This window comes from Engraulis encrasicolus, chromosome 15 (genome assembly GCF_034702125.1).
Source record: "Engraulis encrasicolus isolate BLACKSEA-1 chromosome 15, IST_EnEncr_1.0, whole genome shotgun sequence".
Lineage (NCBI taxonomy): Eukaryota > Metazoa > Chordata > Actinopteri > Clupeiformes > Engraulidae > Engraulis > Engraulis encrasicolus.
In genome coordinates, this window is record NC_085871.1 from 11,555,240 (window position 1) to 11,581,369 (window position 26,130).

Consider the following 26,130-nt stretch of genomic DNA (forward strand, 5'->3'; position numbering starts at 1 on the left):
ATCCATCTGTAGGGGGTGGGGCCTTGTCCAGGATGAGCTGGACCAGAAGCTCCAGGGCCTGGTAGTGGCACACCGGGTCGGCTGACCCAAACAGAACCTCCAGGTACCGCAGAAGACCCGGAAGGACCAGCTGACAAAGGATACACACATATCTGTATGGTTAGGGTTTCACACACATCTCCATCAGCCACAACACAGAGAGTAGGGATACAAGGTGTGTGTGTGTGTGTGTGTGTGTGTGTGTGTGTGTGTGTGTGTGTGTGTGTGTGTGTGTAAACTCCACACTAGGCCACATCACCCGTCGTAACTGCCGTCGTTAAAGTAGAGAATTCTCCCAACATGTTTCTGATCACGACACTTCTTGCTATGTGTTTAACAACATCCATTAAGTGCGCTTTTAAAGACGCAATCCAAAGCGGTAAAATTTACAAACAACGCCAGCAAGTCCTAGACCCTACCCCACACCAGCGACCAGCCTGCAACATTCAGGATTTTACTAACTTCGAGAGATTACTCACGGATAGTGAATGGGATGATTTCCAACTCCATGAAAGATTGTTCAGACAAGGCCTGGATACAAAGAGATTACAGGACAAACAAAACTTTGTCCTCGCTGGGGATCCTCGGAAATGGGCGCGGCTGTTTAAAATCCTTCATGGAGTCTTTTTTAAAAACGGACTTTTTTCCACAAAGCGCAAGGATGGACGAGAATTTGGAATACCACTCCTGAAATATGTGACGCGGATTTTAAAGACTCTTCCACTGGATGATAACACACGAAAAACACCTGTCGAAAACCCTGCTGAATGGATTGAGCGTCAATTGCGCTTCCTGCGAGATGTAATACAGCCATCGATTGCTGCGGCAACAAAAGAACATCCGAAAACACCACAAAAGGTGAGCAAAAACAAGCTTACTTACCTATGGCAACACCGCAGGAAAAAAGCAATTGATATCATCCTAAACAACTGCATATTCCCGACACCCCCGTCTGAGTCGGGTAATCCTGAGCAGGTGTATGATTATTATCGTCAGAAGTGCCAGTCTAGGCCATCAATACAGTTGCGCGAGCTGCCCCCGTGGAATAATGACTTTAACGTTACAGCTACTGAACCCCCGCCACCAACATCGGCCTTCTCAGTCGAGGAGATTGAGAAAGTTATACTTGATTTGCCCAAAAACAAAGCAAGTGGTTCAGATGGTGTCACCTATGAAACCCTAAAGTCCACCAGGCAAATGTCGTGTCCCACCTTGAGAAGCATATTTAACACCTGTTTGCTTAACGGTAAAGTCCCCTGTTCATGGAAGGGAGCACTGATACATAGAATACCAAAAAAAGACAATGTACCCAATGACCCCTCTACATGGAGGGACATCTCATTATTACCAACTGTGTACAAAGTCTTCATGAAGTGCCTTCTTTCCAGGATATTACCATGGCTTGTTGACACAGGAACTTTGTCAAGTAAACAAAAGGCCTATATTGAACGTTAAGGCATGAATGAACATGTTTTTTGTTTAAAGACGGCTATTGATGACTTCAAGCATGACTCTGCCAAATTATTTGTGGTATTCTTGGACTTTAGGGATGCATTTGGTACACTGCCTCATGAAGTCATGATGAACTCACTGGAGGAAATACACCTGCCAAAGACCTACTGTGATATAATAAAAGATGTATACAGTAATTCCTATCTGCAAGTGATATGTGGTAAAGACCTCACCCCACCTGTCAAACTGGAACTGGGAATTAAAACTGGTTGCCCGTGGAGTGCAGTAAACTTTATTATTGCCATTAACCAGTGGCTGAAATGGTTGTGCACACATGCCCCACCCCAAGTGTTGTCACCCAACCCAGTCCAGGGCTACGCTGATGATGTGGTCATTGCATCCCGTGATGAGGGAGTTATTAAAAACATGCTGGCTTGCACCGACAGCTTCCTCACCTGGTCTGGCCTAGAAGTAAAACAGAGTAAATGTGCAGTGTTTTGGGAGAGGAGGAGCGGGGGCAACCGCTGGTATAGATCCAAGACTGACCAGCCTCCTTCCCTCACCATCTTAGGCCAGCCACTCAGAGTGTATGCCAGACAAGAAAATTACACCTATCTGGGGCATAAATTCAACATTGCGGGAGATTGGAGTCAACAAGTGACCAATTTGGTTCAGCAGTTTATCAGCAGACTGGACTTAATTGACAGTTCACCTCTCCCAGCATCTCTGAAGGTCCAAGCAATAAGAGATATAGCCTTCGCCAAAGTGCAACATCTCTTCGCGAATGTGCATATCCCACAAAAAGATTTGCGCACAATGGACAATAAAACTGTGCAAGTGGTTAGGAAATGGCTGTGCCTCAACACACATTCTACACGATGTTTTATTTTCCAGAAAAAACAGGATGGTGGGCTTGGCATTCCAAACTGTATGTGGGAGTACACAGCCACAAGGCAGTCACATCTCATCAACATGCTCAACTGCGATGACAACAGTGTCAGACACCTGGCAAGAGCGTCACTGCTTCTGGACTTTAAGAAGCGCAAGGTGGCCCGGGCAGGCAGTGGTGAGGACAACTTCCTGGGTTTTAAAAGAAAGAGCAGTGGAAAACTGGATACCCAGGCACAGGGATTTGGTGTGTCATCAGATTGGCCTGACCTAAATGATTTGTGCTGGAGAACAGGCACTGAATTAAAATGGACCTCCAATCATCAACCAGTAGAGGTCACCGATGCAGTGGTGGACAACCCATCAATCACAGTGCAAGCCAGGCTGCAACACAACAACATCAACCATCTCCTGTTACCAACAACATCTAGGCAAACCCTTTTGATCATCCAAAGGGACCGCAATATGGAGTACTGGTCCAGCCTTAAACTTCAAGGAAAATTAGCCAAACTCCCCTGTGCAGACCGCTCTACATCACATGCAATATGCAGTAATGCCACCATCAGTGATGAGATACTCATCTTCTGTGTGAAGGCACGCCTACAGGTTCTCCCCACAAAATACAATCTGTCCCTCTGGTTTCCATCTATCCACTCTCCTCTATGCATGCTACATGACCCTCCGCAACATCTGGAGTCAGTAGCCCACATAATGAACAGCTGCCCCTCCTACAAAGGACTGTATACCGCCAGACACGATAGACTGGTGGACCTCATCGCTGCCCAGATCCCCTGTGCTCCTCAGGAACAACTATACAAACATACCCCTGTCAAGCCCCACTGGTTTAACGCATCTACAAATCACTTCTCAGGAATTCCCAACACCCCAGACATCATTTGCATATCACAAGAGGAAAAAATTGTCAGACTCTTTGAAGTAGCCTGTGCCTTTGACCTGTTCATGGAGGAATCCTACTGTACCAAAAAACTGAAATACCATTCTCTAACATCTGCCATTGAAAGCTGTGGCTATAAATGTGTCCTCATTGTTCTTGTCTTTGGCAGTCTAGGCCATGTGCATAGGCTGGTGGTCAGTGGACTCAACATCAGTGGACTAAGTAAAAGACGGGCCAGACAGCTAGCTAAATACTGCTCAATATCAGCTGTTATAGGGAGCATGTTCATCTGGAAGAGAAGATGTTTCCTGTATCCTTAATGATGCATTTCCATAACAAGATGTGTCTTTTGGTCAAAATAGTTGTTGGATTATTCATCATATTTGGTTCCTATTGATTTTAACTTGTAATGTGGAATCAAATAAAGTACATAAAATGTGTGTTCTCGCCTTGTGTACTACTGACCTGCTCAAACTGGTTCATTTTAAAGAGCTCTTTGGAGAAAGGGATTATCAGGTCACGATCCATTCCACTGCGGAACACCTATATAAGCAGATAATACATTAACAACATACTGTATAATAGCAACATTATATTTGACTACATGCAAAACTGCCAATGCTCAAACAAAGCAACAACAATACACAGAGACATCTTTGTGAAACACATTTCCTCCATCAAAATGTTTCCAACTCACACACACACACACACACACACACACACACACACACACACACACACACACACACACACACACACCTTCTTGACGGTGTCCTGAATGGTCTGGGGGGTCAAGCCAACGTTGTCGATCAGCAGAAGGGTGGCCAGCACCTCCAGTAGCCTCTGGTAGCAGGCATAGGACAAGCCCTTGGTCTGGACCAGCAGGAGTAGGGTCTAAAGATACAGAACACAGAGATTATCACACACACACAAAAACACAAAGAAGCACTTAGTCCATAGATACAGAAAACAGAGATCATCACACACACACACACACACACACACACACACACACACACACACACACACACACACACACACACACACACACACACACACACACACACACACACAAATACGTACCTCACAGACGGCGGGTGGCTTGGTGACCTTTGAGCCCTTGTGCTGGTGCAGCAGTGTGTTGTAGAGGAAGAGAAGGCGCTCCAGGTGATCGCTGGCCTCAGCGGAGCAGCAGCCTCCATCAGGGCCCTGCACTCGCGAATGCACCTCCTTCACAGTCACCTGTACAAGCAGGGAGTAAGACCAGGTCAAACACACACCACACAGCAGCAGCAGCAGCAGCAGCAGCCACCAGCTCCTAGGCCTGTGCAATATATCGAATTAATATTGCGCTATTAAAATTGCTGTGAAACCATATACCTTTCGGCCGCTATTGGGGGCTGCCCCCTTTCACGGGTGAGGCATAAATGCAACTTTGTTGTGTGCAGTGTGCACTTGTGTGCTGTGGAGTGCTGCGTCACAATGACAATGGCAGTTGGAGTTTCCCAGTTGGGCTTTAAAATTCTCTCTCTCTCTCTCTCTCTCTCTCTCTCTCTCTCTCTCTCTCTCTCTCTCTCTCTCTCTTTCTCTCTCTCTCTCTCTCTCTCTCTCTCTCTCTCTCTCTCTCTCATTTGTTTTTACATTGTGAGAGGCTAGGAGGTCTTTTTCAGTGGCTCAGGGGAGCGTTGGGAGGGTTTGGGGAGGGCTTCTCGGAGTCTCTTTTCATTAGTGGACCTAAATACAACGCAAATGTCAAGAAGGAGGTCTGTCTGGTACATTTTCTATTAGGCATGGCAAAGTTGGCCATTTGGCTGACCCGCAAGCAGAAAATGCTGAACCTGGTGTATGTAGACCCCTTAGAGGGCTTTTCGGGAATGGCTAAAAGTCGCATCAAGGTGGAATACATGTATTATCACTTGGTCAATGATTTGGAGAAATTTTCAAATGTTTGGTGTGTGGGGGGTGTGATGTGTGAGGTTGGGGGGGAAGGAGAGCTGATTGTGAACATATAGGGGGGGTGTTGGTCTGCGTTTGGGCAGTGGCTGTACTGTGCTAATGTATGATGAATGGTGAATGGTGTTAATAAAAGGCTTTTTAAAGGTCTCTCTCTCTCTCTCTCTCTCTCTCTCTCTCTCTCTCTCTCTCTCTCTCTCTCTCTCTCACACACACACACAATGCCAAAGACCTTCATGTTGTCCATTTGTGTGCCGTGCTTTAAAATCAGCTGATGTTTCGGAACATGAACATACATGCTCTCTCACGCCTGGAGCACCACCGTGAGGGGACAGCTCTAATAGCAAGAGGTGTGACCAAACCTGTCAATATTGACAGGGAGAGCTGATTTTAGAGCACGTCACATATCAACATACACGTGTCCCTCTGATGAAGATGTAAGTTTCACCGTCAAAACATGTCAAACTTTTAACCCAGGTACAAACTTTTAACTTTAAACACAGGTACAAACTTGTACATGTCTGAAAGAGAAAAGTTAGACATTATGAACACTATACAGTACATCTATTACAGCTGGCTTTAAATCTCTCTTCATACCTCCAGAGCATCCCAGAGGACCAGGAAGTGCTCCTTCTCCACGTGATTGGCTGCCGACTCGACCATGTGATCCAGGGCCTCCTTCACTGCGTCCCAGGGCAGAGCCGCGCCCCCTGCCTCACCTGAGGGGCCAAGCTTACGAAACGCCACCGGCAGAGCCTACAGATGAGAGAGAGAGAGAGAGAGAGAGAGAGAGAGAGAGAGAGAGAGAGAGAGAGAGAGAGAGAGAGAGAATCAGATCACTATAAATATGTAACCCACACGTGTATGTACACATACACACACGCGCACACACACACACGCACACGCGCACACACAGCATCCTTACCGTGGTAGCGCAGGAGTGGAACATGCCACGGACCCCCTTGCACATGGCAAAGACCAGCTGGCCCACCCCTGCCGCCTTGTGGCGCTGCTCACCCAGGTCAGAGAATATGAGCGTGAACAACGCATCGAAGTCAGGAACCTGCGAGAACACCAAAAATGTATATTTTCAGTAAACATGTACATTTTTTTGCATTTTTGTATTATTATTAACATACTCAATCGTCGTTCAATGTGCATAGTGATTGTACGTACTTCCAAAAGGTCTCACAGAGAGAGAGAGAGAGAGAGAGAGAGAGAGAGAGAGAGAGAGAGAGAGAGAGAGAGAGAGAGAGAGAGAGAGAGAGAGAGAGAGAGTTTGTACCTTTCTCATGAGAAAAGAGAAGCTCTCAGCTGCAAAGTTGCGGATGTGTTCTTTCTTGTGAGCGAGCAACTTGATGTACATTCTGTGAAGCGGACATAGTACAATGTATTATCACATCAATAAACCCAAAATTTCAAACATGACAGACTGACTGACACACACGCACACACAAACGCACACTCATGCACACACACACTATTGCAATGTAATGGAGTGCATCATTCACAACACACCGATCCAGCCAAAGTCACGCATCTATTTCCTTGCCCATGAGCTTCCACAAGTAATTGTTGAGGTAGGAGAGGCAGGTGAAAACCCACTCCACACACACACACACACACACACACACACACACACACACACACACACACACACACACACACACACACACACACACACCTGTAGATGGTGTCCATGTCCTTGACCATGAGCCTCCACAGGTACTTGTACAGGTAGGAGAGGCAGGTGAAGACCCACTCCAGCACCTCCGTGTCCGAGGTCTCCAGGATGGCTGTGATGATCAGGAAGAAGTCGGGGAAGTGGGGGTAGAAGTCCGTCTGGAGGTCTCGAGCCAGCTGCACCACCAGACTGCAGAACAAGGCAGGATCAAGGATGCATTATTACTGCACACGTTTGAATCATCCGTTTTGCATGCAAATGTTTCCCTACAGAGGTTAAGAGGGTGTAGAAGTCTGTCTGGCGATCCCAACCCAGGGCCCTGATTACTACACACTTTCATTCATTCATTCATTCATTCATTCATTCATTCATTCATTCATTCATTCTGCATGCAAACATCCCCCCACAGGTTAAAACGGCCATCTGCAAATTTAGTCATAGTCCTGATTCTGGAATTTTGGAAGCTGTGCATGTAAATGGTTAATCTACCCAGGGAGTCCAGAAGTAAACAACTTTTTTTTCCTGTAACGGGCCATTTCATTGTACTACTTTCGGAATCTCATGACAGTAGTTTGAGAAGAGGGAGTAGAAGTCTGTCTGGAGATCCTGAGTTGACAACTTTTCTGTTACAACTTACAACACTGTCCAAAATAAAGAGACATAATAATAAAGAAAGAAGTGTGTAGAACTTCTTTTCACATCAAAACAGTGATAGAGGGAAAATGGTCTCACTCCAGCAGAGGTTGGAAGGCCATGCTGCTCTTGACACTCAGGTGGGCCTTCATGCTGTCCACGATCGCCTTCTGGTGGAACACCAACTGGTGGAAGGACTGGCTCTTGTTGGACACCTCTTTCAAGAAGGTGGCTGCAAAATGAAAAGAAAAAGCGTCATAGCCAAAGTCAAAGTCCTATGTTTTTTTTAAAATCTATCCAACAGGCGATAGCACAAAAGATTATACGTTTGAAGTTTGACCAGACTTCTATGTGCAGTAAAATATATTGATGCACGCACACGCATTACACAACTGTTAATATGTATACTATGTAATGTACTGAATTGTATCCAGTGAATGTCTCCAACCAATGAATTACCTTGACAGGTGGACCACTGTCATTGGTTGGCAACAGTAGGGTGTGGTGATGGGTGTGGGTATTTAGGATTGTTTTTTTTGTCATTCTTGTTGCACACTGAAGAAGGCACACGCCAAAACGTGTCTGTGCAATAAAAAACACTACTATGCAAGGTGCGGCGTCCTTCTTGAAACATTGCACGCATACGCACACACACACACAACATAGTACAAACTAACATACTGCATTTACACATACTCTCTCTCTCTCTCTCTCTCTGTCACACACACACACACACTGTATAACAGCTGAAGAAGAAACTCATGTGTGGTAGGCATAAGTGTGCAATGGTGCTACTAAAAAAGTAGATTATATTAGTGTGGGTTGAGAACGGGACAAGAGTAATGTACTGTCGTGTTGTGTATTATAATAGTACAAAATCAACAGTGTCAATCCAGGGTTCAGAAATAAAAATCCAAGCCACACATTGTATCCAATCACCTCTGAATCAACTTAGGCAGTCATGGGTAAGCGGTTTGGGCGTCAGACTTATAGCCCAAAGGTTGCCGGTTCGACTCCCGACCCACCAGGTTGGTGGGGGGAGTAATCAACCAGTGCTCTCCCCCATCCTCCTCCATGACTGAGGTACCCTGAGCATGGTACCGTCCCGCCGCACTGCTCCCTAGGGGCGCCATTGAGGGCTGCCCCCTTGCAAGGGTGAGGCATTCATGCAATTTCGTTGTGTGCAGTGTTCACTTGTGTGCTGAAGAGTGCTGTGTCATAATGACAATGGGAGTTGGAGTTTCCCAATGGGCTTATGGTGACTACAGTAGTGGGCTACTCCAACACCAGTTAGGCTACTCAGTGAAGTCAACGGTGTTGCAGCAGGGGTTTTACTTGAACTGGGTTTTGCGTGATGACAGTGCATGGTGGAAAGACTACTTACTGAAGTGTTCGGTTAAATTTAGGTCTCTCCATTTGTTCAAGCCTTCGTAGAAATACGTTTCAACCTCCTGCGAGAGAAGCAAAATCAACAATCCAACACGTGTGTGACCAATAACAAGGAATATAAAACAAACAGTAGCTAATTGACAACATGGGATCTGCAATGGGGATTATCATGACATACCTCGTCATAGCTTCCAGTTCGATCGATGCGGTGGATGACATCGATATTCACGTTGGCAAGTCTCTCCGAGAAAGTGAGGAACTGCAGAAGAGAACATTTTACCCCATGGCATGACTGGCGTCTTGTTTACCTTGAATGTGCGACCTTTTCTATTCCACGAAAACGGGGTGGCATGGGACAACTAGCCCATTGAATAACGCACAACATGGACAATATATTATATTCATTAAAACAGTATTCGTGCACAGTAACTTTTCTACAGAGCAAGACTAGCTTGCTAGCAACGTTACCATTGCCAGTTTCAACTTACCCTGTATGTGTTATCCGATTTGTGAGATGTAGGTTTAATCTTCAGCTTCATTTTGTCTGTGTTGTGCGTTTACCACATGTATCCAGTCGCGGTGATCTGTGTTTTCAAAACAGTTTTATCATGAGTTGAAGCTAGAAGTGTTTACATACACATGCCGCTACAGGGGACCGCCATGTTGGATGAGGAATTGTGGGACTGCACAAGCCATGTGGCGGAAGCAACCGTGGGCGTGTCTTAAACTAAGCGCATCGAACTGTGATAGGACAACCGTGTTGCAAACATTTCCCCGTGATCCAAAGGAGGACGTGGGCTACAACGTAGCAATTTGACCGTAATTTCACCCAGAGTCGTTGTAACGTTGTGTTATAAACAACTCAACGATTAAATGATTGGCAATACCAGAGTCTGTGTAGCCTACGTGCACTTGCCTATTTCGGATGCAGCTTGATCCTGCCTGTTTTTTGTCGTTGTTTTCATGTTTTCGTGTTCTTGGTGAGAACATCCTTGTGCCATGATATTCCGTCACTGTCATCATCGGTCAAGCTCAGTAGACCAAACACACACACACACACAGAGCACTGGCTGGGCTGTGAGCTTGCAAGGATGGTAGCAACCAGTAAATATAGACCTTTACAGTTCAGTAATTATGCTGTGTGTGTGTGTGTGTGTGTGTGTGTGTGTGTGTGTGTGTGTGTGTGTGTGTGTGTGTGTGTGTGTGTGTGTGTGTGTGTGTGTGTGTGTGTGCGTGCGTGCGTGCGTGCGTGCGTGCGTGCGTGCGTGCGTGCCTGCATGTGTTTCTTGACTTGTGACAGATATAGCTCCTCTGGTCCTTCCCAAACCCACTGCAGAGGCACACCCTGAAGCACAGGCAAGCAAGCAAGCCAGAGCTCTGCAGTCTGGACAGGACTATGTCTTGATTCATCAACAACCTTTTCGTGTGCCCCAGAACTGAATGGAACATGTTGCAGTGGAGAAGATTGGAGAGGCTTTGCCAATGACCCCATAAGACAGTCATGTGTAAAGAAGCATGTACGTGTATGTGAAACATTTACAATACAACATTTGCGCTTGCTTTTTTTCTTTTTTTCTTTAGTTTTTATTTTCCCCTGCCTTACTATTACCAGTGTTATATGTGTCTTGACGTGTCGATGTGGGCATTATGTGTATTTGGGTGGGAGACGTGACGTCTTGTTTTTTCGTAACATTGGTTAAACCTACAAAACTGTTATTTTCCTTTAAAAAACAAATGTCAATGAAAGAAGATGTGGTACATTATGTTTCATATTAGTCTTAGATGAGAAGAAACATTTTTGTTAAGATTTATGTAAAGGTTTATATGTCAAATATCCTGCGGTGTGACTGTAACATGAAACCTGGAATATATATATATATATATATATATATAGCCTATATATATACAATAGTTAGATCCGGTCAATTTATTTTGCGATATCTGATTGGATGAGACGCGTTCTTCTGGCATTCTACGCGTCGGTATGGAGGATGATGTCATCCCCGGAGACTCATCACACCTAATAATCACTCCGCCGTGGATAGAATGTAACCAGGGCCGCGCATTTTGAACTCGCCATCATTCTATCTCATAGTCTACTGCGGAGAAAGTGAATGTAACCAGGGCCGCGTAGTTTGAACTCACCATCATTCTATTCCATTGTTCTATGCTGGACTAAGTTGGGCGCACGCACGCCCGCCCGCATGACAGAGAGCGTAGGCTATCCCAGTTGGTAGCTGGATTCTGGCAGAGAGGAAAAAAGTTATCTGATTCTAGTGCAGTTGTCTGGGCAGTTGGCAGACCTCTGCGGCCGCTATTTCGTAGTCTTTTGAAGGCAATCTAACATGTAGCCTACTTTAAATATTAAGATAGTTTCAAACGGGGGATATGCGAGACAACGGACACTTTTTTGACACAGAGACAGAAAGGCTATGTCAGTCTACTGCAGTGTATGAGAACCGCTATAATCGGATCTCATTTGTGCTGCGGGAGAGGGAATGACGAGGAAGAGATGCTCTTAAAAATATAGCCTAGGCTATCAGCAATTGCCGTCCACCACGTGCAAATTAGTAGGCCTAGGCTACAAAGTGGGCATCTGGAAGCAAGATAGCCTACCGTGTGCCATGCGATTTAAAATCATGGCCGCTTGGAACTGGAATGAGTTGCCTTCTCGTTTAGGAGGGAAAACGCGAACCCCTTTCTCGGGTTCGCACCCACATCAGACGTTTGCATGAGAAAGTGTTTCAGCAACAAAGTTGTAGCCTGCAGTAGCCTAAACTTTAGCAGACATCGGGGTATCATAGGCCTACAAGGGATTGATTTGTGTGGTTGTGCGTGTGAGAACAGCGCTCGGATCTCATGCGGCACTGGAGAGGAAAGGACGAGGGGGGTGTCTTTACGCAGCTAGCAGCAAGTTTGCGGTCCACAAAAATGTGAAAATCAATATCGGCTGAAAAAGGCTTATAAAATAGGCATCTAACTAAAATGTTGAAGTTGCACAGTGTTTTCATTTATCATGCATCATTTTAGTAAGCGAAGCCCAGTAGCAGTCCACACAGAAATGCACTTCACACCGTTTCATGGAACTTTGCGCGCTGGCGCTGTCAGCTTGTCAGCTCGTCATTGCATAGCAACCATACAATCAATTCGGAACTACTTTGCTTAGCGGAGCAGGTAAACAAAGTATGATTAAGGTAACTAATAAACACGAATTCGAAAATGTATTCTGGTATTTTGTTGGCAAATGAACTATTGTATAAAAGCAATATGACCCTCGTGGTCGGGATGATGTGCACTGACATCCTCCCTGGTGTGATTGCCGACGGCACTCAGCCTTCGGCTTCGTGCCTATGGCCGAACCACACCAGGGAGGATGTCAGTGCACATCATCCCTCCCACTCGGGTCATATTGCTTAATTAGGCTATATATATAGGCCTATCCTATATATATATATAATTAACCAACAACATTTTGAATAATGTATGAAGCATTTGGCATGATTGCATAAATATTAAGTTTTTTTTTTGTTAATATTGAAATTTGTATTACTTTTTCTCACAATCATACACCACTAACACATACACATAGGCCTACCTTCACATACACAAAACAAAAGGAAGGGGGGGGGGGCTGCAGTGTTCAGAGTTCAGTTCAGATTTGTGTTCTTATAAAGTCCAAGGGTCCCTGTGTGCCACCAGGCCTCTCTGTTGGCTTTAAAGATAGGGCAGCCTGTTCCATGGCTAGGGTATCCATAAATTCGTTTTGCCATTGGTCCATGTTGAAGCAGCTGTTCTTGCGTACTTTCCAATTCATGAGGATTGTCCGCTTTGCCACCAGAAACGCTAGACAGAGTACATGTTGTATTCTCCTTTCTTGCACTCCCTCTATTTCATTTCCAAGCAAGCATGCAATTGGGCAAGGGGTAATACATATAGGCCTATTAAATACAGAGTTCAACTTGTTAATGACGTCCTGCCAAAATTGCTTAACAGCAGGACAATTCCACAACATGTGAGTCAATGTCCCTACCGAGCCACAACCATGCCAGCACTTATTGGACACAGAAGGGTCCATTGTATTCAATGTTTCTGGGGTAATGTAAGCTCTGTGAATTGTTTTTAACTGGATCAATTTGTATCTGACACATTTTGAACTAGTTGTGCTATTTCTAAATGCTGCATTCCATTGTGACTCGGAGATGGCCAATCCCATTTCACGTTCCCATTGACCTTTTACTGGTAAACTCACATGGTTTCGCTGAAGACAGTAGTTTATAAATCTTTGACACAGTGCCTTTTCCTTTTATGGCTAATTAGCTTGTTCTCCAGGTCATTGTGTGTTCCCAGTTGTATACCCTTTTACATCAATGATTTAAATATGGAATAAAATCTATTATAAGTTAGAAAATGTACATCAGTCAACCCAAATTCTGCTTTCAAGTCATTAAAAGCCACTATTTTCCCATTCTGTATTACTTGCCCCACCTGGTTTACACCATGTTGCTGCTATTGGTTATCTGTAAGTGTTACCCCGCCCGCTTCAAACAAGAAGTTTCGCCACAGTGGGCAGGATGGCAGTGAATATCCAGTAAAAGACAAGCCTTTTTGTATTACTGACACAATTTCGCATGAGAATTTGAGTATCGGGTTATTAAGTCGCGTCTTTGGGTTATAACATAGTTTACTTAATGTCAACTCTTTACAATGTTCTGAGATTATCTTTTCTTCCAGCCAGTCCCAGCTTCCAATTTTTCTCTCAGTATTATAGCCCCATTGCAGAGGATAACGTGAATTAAATGCAATATAGTACTGGTAGATGTCAGGTAATGCTATTCCACCCCTAGACCGTGGTTCATTCAGTTTTTTCTGGCTAATCCTCTGTTTTTTATAGTTCCATAGGAATCCATGCAGTATTTTATTTACCTCCTTAAACCAGCTTGTGGGGAATTTAAGTGGGATGGACGAGATCATAAAAGTCAATCTTGGTAAGAGATTCATTTTAACAATTTCAGCTCTGGCCCAGAGAGACATAGGTATAAATATTAACTTTATATTAAGATATGGGAATGTGGAAAAAACTCAAGACAGTAATATTAACTACAAGTTCAATTTCGTAACACAAATTGCGTCCTGTGGGGTGACATGTATGTCAATGTTTGTGAATGGGCAGCTGCAAGGCCAACTACAAGGGTCTTAACCCATTGATGCCTGATGTTGCGTTGCGCAACATTGGCCCTGGCGCCTGGAGCTGCATAACGCAACATTCAGGCTCATGAGATTTGAGACAACTTAATTAAAAATCTCTGTTTGAGATGAATGAACACATTCTAATGAAAGATGGGGGATATTAGCGTTTAAATGCAACTTAGTGCATATTTTTATGTGCTTCAGGAGCTGAGATCTTCAGGTTTTTATAGGCTGAGGGCAGCTTTTCATTCAGCACCCTTTTTTGCAGGTGCCTTAGGCGTCAATGGGTTAAAGACTGACTCCTAACCAGTCAGTACCACAGTCCTACTTTGGAGAGTGCTGTGGAAGTTTAAGGTGACTCTTAACCTCTTAATATGTCTTCATATTGCGATACTTCTGTCACGCAATGCTTAGGTTCATTTTATGGTGTCCTGTGGTGTGACTGCTCTTATAGGAGGAAAACAAGTTTTTTATTAATGAAAACATATTAAGATTAAACACAATATCATTATCAAGTTAGCATGAGCTCAGCTGTCAGTCATGTATACAAAAGGATTAAAAAATGGCCATAATGCAGTGAATTCCCTGTGGTTTGACTCCATTTTCCTGCGGTGTGACATGCTTATGTTATGTGTTGATGTAGGACACATTTTCCCAAAAATGGCATAAATAAGGTGAAATTCCACAGACCACTAAGTGCTTTATTTTTTTCAATTTTTTTCCCAATTTTTATCCATCATTTTTTTCAGGAATTTGAAAAACTTTTTTTTTTTTTTGCGTTACGCCCTTAAACGTCAACCACCCATTTATGTAAGCTACATGACACTTGAATTTCCCCCCGGGGATCAATAAAGTAACTCTCTACTCTACTACTCTACTTTACATAATATTTAGGTTTTAATATATCATATTATCTCTTAATGCAAGAGGGGGCATGAAGCAGGGGGTGAAAAAACAATACAACACAACATGATATTACATTAAAGTGGAAGTCTGCAACTTTTTTTTAGACATATCACATTGAACCATAAAGACATTCCAAAAGTAATGGGATAGAAATAGCCCCTTACAGGAGAAAAAAAACCGACTTCTCTATCTCCCACCAAAGCCTGTGGGCCTGTAGTCTTCTTCACAAAATGTCAGTGCTTGGCAGCTTAACAAAACCGGTTCGCATGTGTGGGTAGTTGCCCACAGTATAGCCTACGTGCACGACTACGTACACGCTGGCCTTTTGGAGGACGTTGAGGGAGGGACAGTAAATTGGCTAAAATTAGGAATCACATTTGGTGACTTTAGGTGATCAGATAATTCATGAACAATGTTGAAAACCCCAGAATAAGGTCTTAACATGAAAACAGGAAAACTTAACCCACAGTCACTTTAAGGGGGTAAATGATGAATGCATCTGTTGTCAGATTGAGAAAAAGAAGTCCCAAATTTAAGAAATTTCTAATGTATGTTATGTAAAACTAAATGCACTACACAATTGAATACAGTCTTTTCTTTGAGATACATCTTATATATGACATCTACAGATTTTATAGAGCTAGAATACTTTGTCAAGCCCTGGCATAGTTTCACATCAAGTCAGGTCAAGGACTTTTCGAATGCACAATGTTTCCTGTTCCTAAACCTGGGGGGAAACACCTCTAAACCACCTCTAAATGTCTTCCTTTTCATTCTTGTTTGGAATGCCACCCATCCCTAAACACAATTGTGTTCTGAAAGTAAAACCATATCCTTAATCCCTGCATATGATATCTTGATGACACCACTAAGATAAGGCAGGTGTCACCTTCTGAACTACAGACCATTTCCTCAACATCTGCATCACTTCATCTTCTTCGCCAAGTTCCCTCCAAATTTACTTTCACTTTTACTTGAGTAGAATTGAAGTAAAGATACTTTTTTTTAGTAAAGTTAAGGTACTTTTACTCAAGTAGAATTTCTCTGCACTCTTTCCACCCCTGGCTTCATGTAGCCCTACCCACAGCGCGATTCACATTTATGCAGGGCAATATAAGCGGGGTCCCCTCGTCCAGGTACATGAGACCCTGGTGCCACAGTCCCACTTTTCCACTCTACGTACTTTGATTGACACCTTTGCAGTTGGAGTCCACCATACTGGAACTTGCTACAGCAGCAAACATATTTTACACTTCCACTCCATATGAATGGATCAGTAAATTAGATGTCCTAAATTCATCATCAAATCTCCTTCATATGTGCGGTTCAAAATGTTAACCCTCCTCTTGTCTTGCTGTTGCCACCGACCCGTTTTAGTTTTTAAATGTATAAAATAACTAAATGTTAATGTATTTCACCAAGGCTTTTTGGACTTTGTTAGAACCATCTAGTCGAACATATTTCTAAAGTAAAAAAAATATTTTAGCAAATTTGAAAATGGTCTAGATGAAAAAAGCACTTGTGGTCTTTGGGTCGTTTTCGACCCAGTTATTAATAAAATAGTTTATAAAGTAATAATCAATATCAAAACAGAAATCATTCATGCTTCACAGGCCAAAGGGAAGGGGACCATATCCACTCCTAATCATGTAAGCTAATTAAATTAAATAATTTACAAATGATGAAAACAAATTATTAAAATGAATTATTATTAATACTAATCAAACAAGACTACACACTTCAAATAATTCCAGCCAACAAGAGTAAGAGTAGTTCTGTGTAATGTTTTTGATGAAAAATGAGGGTGAGTGAGAAAATCCCTGGAAATTCATGGGAATGGATGGGCAGGGTTATTGGGGGGTATGCTGACAATCAAGGGTCCAGGACCCACACTAAAGACATTAAAACAAATAAAATATTTTCACACAAAAGGAAGCCTCACAAGGTATGTAAGAGATTCAAACTAAATGTGATGGTACAGAACTGTTTTTCAGTGTTTATTACATCATTATAAAACACGGGTCACACACGACTCGAGGACCGTGGGTGGTAACAGAATTTGAAGACAACCACCCTCGATTCAAATGATGAGTTTAACCTTTCTCCTGTTTTTTCTCCCAAGTCCCTTGAAAATAGCCCATCCAGTTCCACGATACCTGCTTGCGTGGAGGTACAAGTTCTGTCAGCAGAGTCAGAGAACAGCTATAGAAAAAGAGATAGGTGGCCCTACCGTGGCGCAAATGGTAGGGTACTCATTTTCTATGCGCCCGACCCTGGTTTGACTCCCGGCCTGGGTCCTTTGCCGACCCTTCCCCATCTCTCTCTGCCCACTCACTTCCTGTCACAACCCTCACTATCCTGTCAAATAAAGGCAACAAAAATCCCCCCAAAAATATTTAAAATATATACATACATGTACAAATTGTTTTTGTTTTGTTTTTTAATAAAAAGAGAAAGGTAGCCTACCATCAACAGGCCTATACAAACCCAACCATATAATGTGATTAGAGTCTTGTCCCATTAGGGATATTCATTTTGACATCAGATTAGCCAGTTGATCCACATAGCCCACAGCATACCTCAGATCTTTTGTAACTCACTCAGTATAATGTTAAACTTTATGATACAGGTGTGCAGACACTATTAAGTGTAGCCTGATCACGTAGGCCTGTACTCAGTGGACAAAAGCTGAAGACGGATGCAGGGAGAGAGTTTGCATTTCATAACGTCACCGGTTGCCAGACACTTCATGGAGAAAAACCACACTGTTCAAGAATTAAAATGTATAGGCATTGAACAAGTACACACACCACGAAGAGGAGGCAACTTGGACAAGATGCTTCTTCAAAGAGAAGCATTCTGGATGTACCATCTTCAGTCAATGTCCCCGAAAGGCATGAATGAGGACTTTGAACTAACTTGTTTTCTGTAACTGGCTAGGCTGTTTTTTAATGTTTGCTCCCTTCTCTATCTTTTGTGTCACTGTTGTTGGTTGAAGTGTCTGTTATGCTCCAACAGGTGGCGCAGAGGGCACCCCACTTAATGAACGGCGTAAAAGCTTGATGTGGTGGGGCACCTGCTGCACCATCTCTAATGAGCAATTAGAAACAGGTGACAAGGAGGTTGTTCCTTTAAAAGACTTCAGGAAATAGACTGAATCTGTGACACTGAAGAAGGCTCTGTGCAGCCGAAACGTCTGTCATGTCAGTCCCTGCAAAGATAAAATAAAATAAAACCACAAGAAAGAAGAAAAATTGAGTGCGATCCATTCCCTACTATTGTATACTGTCCTAATCGATAATAACGGCACAAAAGGCCCAACATAATGTTATGACCACAAGTACGAGAGCAAACCAATGAAGTTGTGGCAAAGATGACTCTCTCATTCTCTCCATTTCTCCATCTCTCTCTCTCTCTCTCTCTCTCTCTCTCTCTCTCTCTCTCTCTCTCTCTCTCTCTCTCTCTCTCTCTCTCTCTCATTCTCTCCATCTCTCTCTCTTTCCATCTCTGCAACTGTGTGTGCAATACTGAAACATTACCCCCTTTGCTGTGGTGGTACAGTGTTTGCTCCTGAATACTTGTAGGCTACTTCTTCCCCACAAGTTACATCACTTGTTTTTTTTTTTGAGGCAACAAGTTTACACCTTTTTTCAAGTAAGCATACGTTTTTTTGTTACAGTGCAAAGTGTAAACCAGACAGGACTCCGTTTCTCGATTCTTGTCGTTGCTAACCGCCTTAAGTCGGTCTTGAGTTGGTCGTAAGTTGCTCTTGAGTTGGTCGTAAGTTGCTCTTGAGTTGGTCGTAAGTTGCTCTTGAGTTGATCTTAAGTTGGTCTTCAGTTGGTCTTTAGACGCAAGACCGACCGAAGTCGCGACCAACCTTTGGACGTACGTACGTACGTTCTCAGACACGAGGAAGTCTTCGGAAATGCTTGGAGTGTCTCGCCTCAGCTCGGCTGCATTGGTCGCAATCAAAGTAGTGACGGCGTCATGATTCACGTGGCTGTCAGATACAATAATTACAACGCGATCAAAGTCCACAAATCTTTGTCAACACAACCGTGCCCTCTAAACCATCCCTCTTCGACAGCAGAAACCAAATAATGCATTACATGTCACAATGTCTTATATTTTATTCCGGTTTTGCTAAATCAATTTACGATAGTCTTCAGTAACTTCTCTCAGAAACCGGTGGTTGGTGGATGAGTGGTTGTCATGCCTTGCCGGAGGGTAATAGCAATGATTCTAGACCCGAAGGGATAAATGGACTTTTAAATCTCTAACATCCATAATATTCTCCTCTGAGTCCGCTTGAGTTCTAATTTTCACAATATGTTTGTCGCAGTGGGAAACAAATACCCACGCGCGCACAACGTGGTCGGATTGCGCACACATTGTGAACATTTCTACTATGTCATTGTTGTCTATAGACTACGCTACACGAACTCCAACCCATCGCAACCCTGGGGAAAAAATGCAGCTTAATGAAATAATGTGAGGATAGCCTACTCTGAAAGGCATGCGACATCACATTGGGATCATTTGAATCATTGCACATTTACTTAACGCGGCCCGCTGTCATGTGCGCGAGGCAGAGGGTTGAGAATATGGACACACACACACACACTACTGATATGTCGCGCTGTCTTTGGGTCTCTGTTTTGGGTCAGATATGTGTAACCTACGTTGTTACCCATGTCTCTACCTTTAAGTGACGAACTGGTTGCTTGGGGCTTTTTACGACGATGGAAGAAAGGAGGGACAGCTGTGAAGGTGGTTGCTGGAGAAAGCGCGGTCTTACTGTAGTTGAAGTAATTTTTAAAAAGGCTTCAACTGTGGATACCCCAAGGGATGACTTCATTGCGCTCTTCAGTGCGAGAGGGCACCAAGTTAAGTCATTTCCCTTTGAACAACCACACAGAGTGGAAAGTTCAATGCTGCTTGAAATGATAACTGAAAGGAGTCGAGAAATAATAACAAAAAAATATTTGTCTGTTTGTCGTCTTTCTGCCAGCACGTCTTTATGCGCAACGGCTACAAGAAAAACAATTGCTATTATGACCTTTACGCGTAAAGATGTGCAGGAAGGGATGATGCACGGAGGGTCCGTCAAACACAGTACACATGACATCTCCATGAAAGTCGTTAAATACTTGTCAACGCAATCATGTCACCGAAATTCATCCCCAATAACCAAATGTCGGTCTACATATCACTGCAGCATAATCACTCCAAATAACTACACAGAAATGGCCGGTGAAAGCGTGATGGCATGTATACTATCCTAATTCTCACTTGCTGGTGGTAACTGGTAACATATCCATTTCGGCTGAATTTTAAATTAAGCGCAGGTGCCTTATCTGCACAACAGTATATCCATATACACTTCCACTCATCTCTCTCTCTCTCTCTCTCTCTCTCTCTCTCTCTCTCTCTCTCTCTCTCTCTCTCTCTCTCTCTCTCTCTCTCTCTCTCTCTCTCACTGTGTGTGTGTGTGTGTGTCCAGGCTGGCGCGCGCGCAATTCGGGCATATTCGCAACTCTCTGCCTCCTCTCCCTCGTGCGCAGTGACAGTGGACCGTGGCTGACGCCATTGCGAAGTTATTTGGCGCGATTTTATTGTGCAGTGATATGTACAGCGACATTTGGTTATTAGGGTGGATTTTGGGGGCATAATTGTCTTCACAGGTATTTAACGACTTTCATAAAGATGTCATGTGTAGCCTACTGTGTTTGACGCACCTTTCACAACCATACACAACCAAATATATTTAAAATTGTCTAATCATTGGACATTTTGTGTGGTAAAAGTTAGACGCTTGTGCACTTGGTGGCAGTAATCAATCACTGTCACTTGAACTCTGCCTGAACCTGCCCCAAGACGCTGAAATGTCAGGAGCAAGAACTACGTAAGACCAACTCAAGACCAAGCCGGAAGACTGTCTTACGAGCGACTTAAGACCTTGGTTACAACGTTGGTCTTAAGAACGAACAAAATGGCTAACGTCGTTAGCAAAGGCACTGTCGAGAAATGACCCCCTGATAGATTCCTTTATTGTCCCCTACAGGACATGTGTTTTCACTAACCATCAAACTTGACACAGCTCCAACATGTGGGCGCAATAAAGACATCACAACATCGCCAACATTGAATAGGTATGAAATATGCACACTCGGACAAAAACCATCAGACAATACGAGCACATCATTCAGACATACTGAAGGACAACCATAGGATTGCATGCAAAGAGTAGCCTATGTGTATTAGGCTACGGCATATAGTTGACTTGATGTATTGTTTGCTTTATTTGCAACGACTCCCCTCATAGACCTCAGAATACTTTCACAACCCTCCCCCCACCATAATCCAAACAACAAACTTTTTTTTGGTTCTTAAAAATGAACATAAACTTTTCACTTGGGGACTCTAGACCCAGACTCTAGAATCACCTCTGCTTTCATGAAGAGCCCCTATTATACAGCACCATAACTACAGTAAGAGAACAAATGGCTCTGCAGTAGGCCTATATTTGTTGTTACCTAAATGGTAAAAAAGTCTTAATCTGATTTAAAACTTTCGGTATTGCCATAGCATTAGAGTTTCACATAGAGTTTAGCTTTTAACATTGCCAGTATTGAATTGCCAGTATTCTGCACCAAAAGGCTACAAATTGGGCCAGGGATGTCAGGGGCTCTTGCTTTTCAAAAATAATAAAACAAAAACGGCTTGCCTTGGCCCCAGACCAGAACATCCACTACCCCACAACACCCACCCACCTCAGCCACACACATCACACACACACACACACACACGCACACACACGCACACACACCAAATCCCAATTCAACATCCTGGCCATGACTAGGCCTATGTCCTTAGGTCCCTCATGCAGATTGATAATCCTTTCATTAGTATGTTAAATAATTATGTTGTTACCTTCAGCTGGTCTAACTCACATGGATCATGTGCTGTTCATTATTTTAAAGTATTTCAACTTCCTTGTGGTTGGGCCATGGACAACACACATGCTTGTGATGACTAAAGACTGGTAATAGCTGTGAAAGTATCATCGCAATTTTCGCATCACCAGCAAATTTTGGTAGTTGATGTCAAAGATATCAAAACTTAGAGGCCAAACATATGCTCACTACCAGTCGAGGGCAAGAAAGTTTTCTGTTCTACCAGCCAAACTGAATTTTAACCAGCATTTGACAACTCAGCTATTTACGCAAGTAAGCGTAGGGTGTTGGTTTCAGTCCCTGGAGCAAAGTGGGATTAGGTTATGTGCCTTGCTTGGCATAGGTGTTGATGAGTGAATATGGCTTAAGGACTCAGATGAACTTGAAGAAATAACTTTGAGTTCGCATCATGAAACTTGTTTTTTCCCTGGGGGTGTCGTGAAACTATGAGGAGCTTGAGGAAGTCTGTAGACCTCTTGGTAGGCTATTTGCATTGCTAATTTAACACTTAGAGAGTACTCTGGGACTAAACACACTGTCTCATTGACTCTTTAAGTGTTGAATTACCACTTTTTTTTACAAAAACTATGTGAGGTATGGTTAGACCCGGTTTGAACAGAACATTTACTTTCATTTTCTCCGGAATGTATAAAACAGATATGCCACCACAGAAACATTCACAGACAGACTCTGCTCATCCATGTTGTAAGTACAACTATATTCTCTTAGAATTGTAGGCTCTATTTACAATAAAATAAAGGGTAGGCACTGATTTAATGTAGTTAACAGTTAACAGGTAACACGTTACATTAGCTTTATAAAAAGCTACACTTACAATTAATTATTTGTTTTTTTGTTTCCTTTTTTACTTCAATCTCGCACTTTAATTGCACAGTTTTTCATCAATCCACGGAACAGTGTGCATTATGAGGCTACGCATCTTCTTTGCATATAGTTCACACATTTAATTAACTTTAGGAAAATGCTATACTTCATGGTACAATTTATTTGAACTCTTTATACATCAAATCATGTTGACAATTGTTTTTGACGTGTGTCTCTTTCCCTGTCTAACCCAGACACCATGGGTAATGCCACTGCTCACCATTGTACTGTTACTGTTCATAATAAGAGCCAATACACTCTCTCTGGCTTCAGGTGACTATATCATACATTTTTGCTCATTTCAAGATTGACACATCATGTTTTCTTTGTATTTGAGTCTGATTCCGATGTTTTCAGTGTCTGAATGCAGAACAGAATTCTATTCTACATAGGCTAATAATATTCAGAATTTCATTGTTAGCCTATACTTTGTACTGCAAAATGTAAAAATGAAAATGAGGTTGTGGTTGTGACTCATTGTAAAACATGGTAAGTTGCACAAGATGCATGCAAGTGCTTTAAGAAATGAAGGTGTCCAGCAGTATACATGCAATACACAAATACACACCAGATCGCACACATCAGACAGATCACACACAGAGACACACAGAGACACACACACACAGACACCAGCAGCTGTGATTGGCAATAAAAAATGGTGTAACAATGGGCCATCATACTGTACCGTACGTGCCATAGCTGAATGGTAAGGTAATATTTTGTTGTTGTTGTTGTTTCTCAGCCACTACGATAAATGTGGAAAGTGGGAAAAGAGGTTGCCACCATTCATTCCCCCCAAAGCTACTGCAGAAGGGGACCACGGCCACCCCGATCAGACGACTCTCGGGGCAGAGGGAGTCTTCACCTACACCCTGAAAGACGCGTCCGGCAAGGCACACAAGAAGGTCGGTGTTGTCTTCAGCGCGCTCCACAACTATTTCGCAGTAGGAATCTACGACGTAGGCAAAAGCTGTGATGGCTTGCTGTATAATGAGATGGTTGGACCTGTTAGTCCAGGACAAGGACGGGATGCCAGGGACATGGGAGGGACTCAGTACAGCTCAGATGGCGTCACCGTTTCAGGTCAAATGACAGGCACCTGCCAGCTGGAGGTGACAGTACAATGAATAAGTTTGCAATTTCAATCATTTTGTTGAAAAATACATTTGAGTCCAAGTATGACGGCAAATCTTCTGTATATGCAGACAGGGCCGCTGATAGCTTTGGCCGGGCTCAGGACAAACTCTTCTGAAATGGCCCCCTCCTCCACTCAATCCATGCAACCCAATTCTAGGCACCCTCCCTCACTGGGCCCGGGACAACTGGGCCCTTTGCCCTCCCCCCCCCCCGCACCCTGTGACGGCTTCCCTGTATGCAGACATGGCAAGAATGGAGAATGAATTGATGTTCTCCCCTCTGTGTGTGTGTGTGTGTGTGTGTGTATGTGTGTGTGTGTGTGTGTGTGTGTGTGTGTGTGTGTGTGTGTGTGTGTGTGTGTGTGTGTGTGTGTGTGTGTGAAATTAATGTTATTCAGTAGAGTAGACAATATAACTTTGTGTGCAACTCTGAGCCATAACCTCCTTGCTGTGGTTATACACTGCATTTTTATTTAATTGACACATTGATACATTCATCAAAGATTGTTACTGTATATTTCACCCCTGTGTTAGAAGTGACTCTGAATATTTGTAATGTGTTTTGTTTTTTGGGTTTTTTTTTGGTGTATGGGCATCTAAACAACGGTTTGGTTTTGGTGCATCTCCATGAACTGGACTGTGATCGCTGATAATAAATGATCATTGTACATCTGCAATCAGAATATTTTTTCATTAGAGCTCTTAGTAGGCCTGCATTATAACTTAAAACATTAAAATGCCTGAATCTGGAAATAATAGACTTGGAAATTTTGCGACCTTTAGCCTAGGGAAATGATGCGAAAATAACAAAGATGCATTATAGCGATGATGTTAGAATTGATGCAGTGTGAAAGGCATAGAACAGGTGGCAGAGAGTACATTTTCCTCGAAATAGAAAAATATTTTATTGCCACTGCACACAAGTACATTATATTCCATTGACTGATATGCCACTTTATAACCAAACATTTCTCAACAGTGCCGTTGTTATCTAGGTTAGCTAAGTTAGCAGCTTACTTGATTGTAATGCAAATGCAAATAGGAGGCAAACGACTGGGTTGCTAACTGGTCAGCAATGACCATTTTGAGAAACGTGGTCCTGATGTATCAAAAAATATATATCAAAGCCCCATGACCTATAATGAGTGAAGTTATGCATTTTTGAAACGGAATAGCAGCATTTTGTTTATGCAAGAGTCATGTAAACTCTTAACACGGTAGGGTGTACCGCAGCCACTGCACCTGGCGGGAGTAACCTCCTGCTCCTTCTGTGCAGTGGCTGGCAACGAAATCGCTCCTTCCAGACGTCTTCAGCTGAGGGCAGAATTGTACAACATGGACCTGTAGACTTCACAGGGTTTTCAAGTGGGCACCCCACCGACCTAAATGGTGTTTCGTCAATGAGCCCACGACACCTCGGCAGGGCTTGACAGCAGAACCAGCGTCCTGGAACTGCCCCCTCTGCCGTTCAGGGCCCTGCTGCACAACTCTGACCCCCCTCTCCCCTGCCAGCCTGTCCTTGCCACCGGTCACTCCTCCTTAGCCACAGCCACCTAGATGCCTGTTCCGCCTGCTTGGAGATGCCGTTGACCAGGTTCTTCCGCGTTTTACCTCTTGCTCCTAGCATCCCTAGTGTTCTCCAAAGAGACTGCCCTGGGAACCCCCTGCATCCCACCTCAACTGGCAAGTTCCAGGTTCTCCACCCCTTCTGCTGGCTCTCTGCAAGGAGTGGCTGGTACTTGCTCAGCTTGCGTTCGTGTGCCTCCTCGATCCTCTCCTCCCAGGGTACCGTTAGCTCGATCAAGGCCACTTGCCTTGTTGCGCGAGACCAGAGCACGATATGTGGTCAGAGGTTGGTAACTGTGATCTCCTCTGGAAACTTGAGTTGCCTACCGAGGTCGACTCTCATCTCCCAGTCTTCTGCTGTGCCAAGGACGCCTTCACAACTGTTCTCCTTGCCTGCTTTCTCCCCTGGCCTGAGAAAGCAGATGAAGCGGGGGCCTTTGGACTGGGCCTTGGTTCTTTTCCGCTTCCTCTCTCTCTCCAGTCCATCGGCCAGCTGCGCCAGCACCTTATCGTGGCGCCACCTGAACCTTCCCTCCGCCAGGCTTGCTTGGCAAGATG

The 26,130-nt window shown here is 43.7% G+C and overlaps 2 protein-coding genes across 2 annotated transcripts in view; one reads left to right on the top strand and one right to left on the bottom strand.

Annotated features, from left to right (window-relative positions):
* The window catches only part of utp20 (UTP20 small subunit processome component), a 51,168-nt gene extending 41,583 nt beyond the window's left edge, over positions 1–9,585 (bottom strand). The window contains exons 1-12 of the mRNA XM_063217046.1: positions 9,422–9,585; positions 9,112–9,192; positions 8,929–8,995; positions 7,644–7,776; positions 6,912–7,100; positions 6,513–6,594; positions 6,153–6,290; positions 5,825–5,983; positions 4,358–4,516; positions 4,034–4,168; positions 3,740–3,817; positions 1–130 (exon numbers count right to left, since the gene is read on the bottom strand). The exon at positions 1–130 is cut by the window's left edge and continues 45 nt beyond it. Of these exons, the coding sequence (XP_063073116.1) occupies positions 1–130; positions 3,740–3,817; positions 4,034–4,168; positions 4,358–4,516; positions 5,825–5,983; positions 6,153–6,290; positions 6,513–6,594; positions 6,912–7,100; positions 7,644–7,776; positions 8,929–8,995; positions 9,112–9,192; positions 9,422–9,472 (1,402 nt within the window). The 5' untranslated portion in view covers positions 9,473–9,585. The remainder of the gene's footprint in view (positions 131–3,739; positions 3,818–4,033; positions 4,169–4,357; positions 4,517–5,824; positions 5,984–6,152; positions 6,291–6,512; positions 6,595–6,911; positions 7,101–7,643; positions 7,777–8,928; positions 8,996–9,111; positions 9,193–9,421) is intronic.
* An 11,865-nt stretch (positions 9,586–21,450) lies between these two features.
* On the top strand, positions 21,451–25,563 carry LOC134464824 (uncharacterized). Its single transcript, XM_063218159.1, has 6 exons — positions 21,451–21,520; positions 22,643–22,690; positions 23,065–23,143; positions 23,613–23,982; positions 24,076–24,181; positions 25,430–25,563. Exons 2-6 carry the CDS (start codon positions 22,645–22,647, stop codon positions 25,561–25,563), a joined length of 735 nt encoding a protein of 244 aa, XP_063074229.1. The 5' UTR covers positions 21,451–21,520; positions 22,643–22,644.
* The last annotated feature ends 567 nt before the right edge of the window (positions 25,564–26,130 follow it).

Excerpts from the sequence above, each read along its gene's own strand:
- LOC134464824 (XM_063218159.1), top strand. The coding sequence starts at position 22,645 with ATGCCACCACAGAAACATTCACAGACAGACTCTGCTCATCCATGTT. Across the intron at positions 23,983-24,075 it reads CAGGCACCTGCCAGCTGGAG|ACAGGGCCGCTGATAGCTTT; the intron begins GTGACAGTACAA and ends CTGTATATGCAG. Across the intron at positions 24,182-25,429 it reads TAGGCACCCTCCCTCACTGG|GGCTTGACAGCAGAACCAGC; the intron begins GCCCGGGACAAC and ends ACACCTCGGCAG.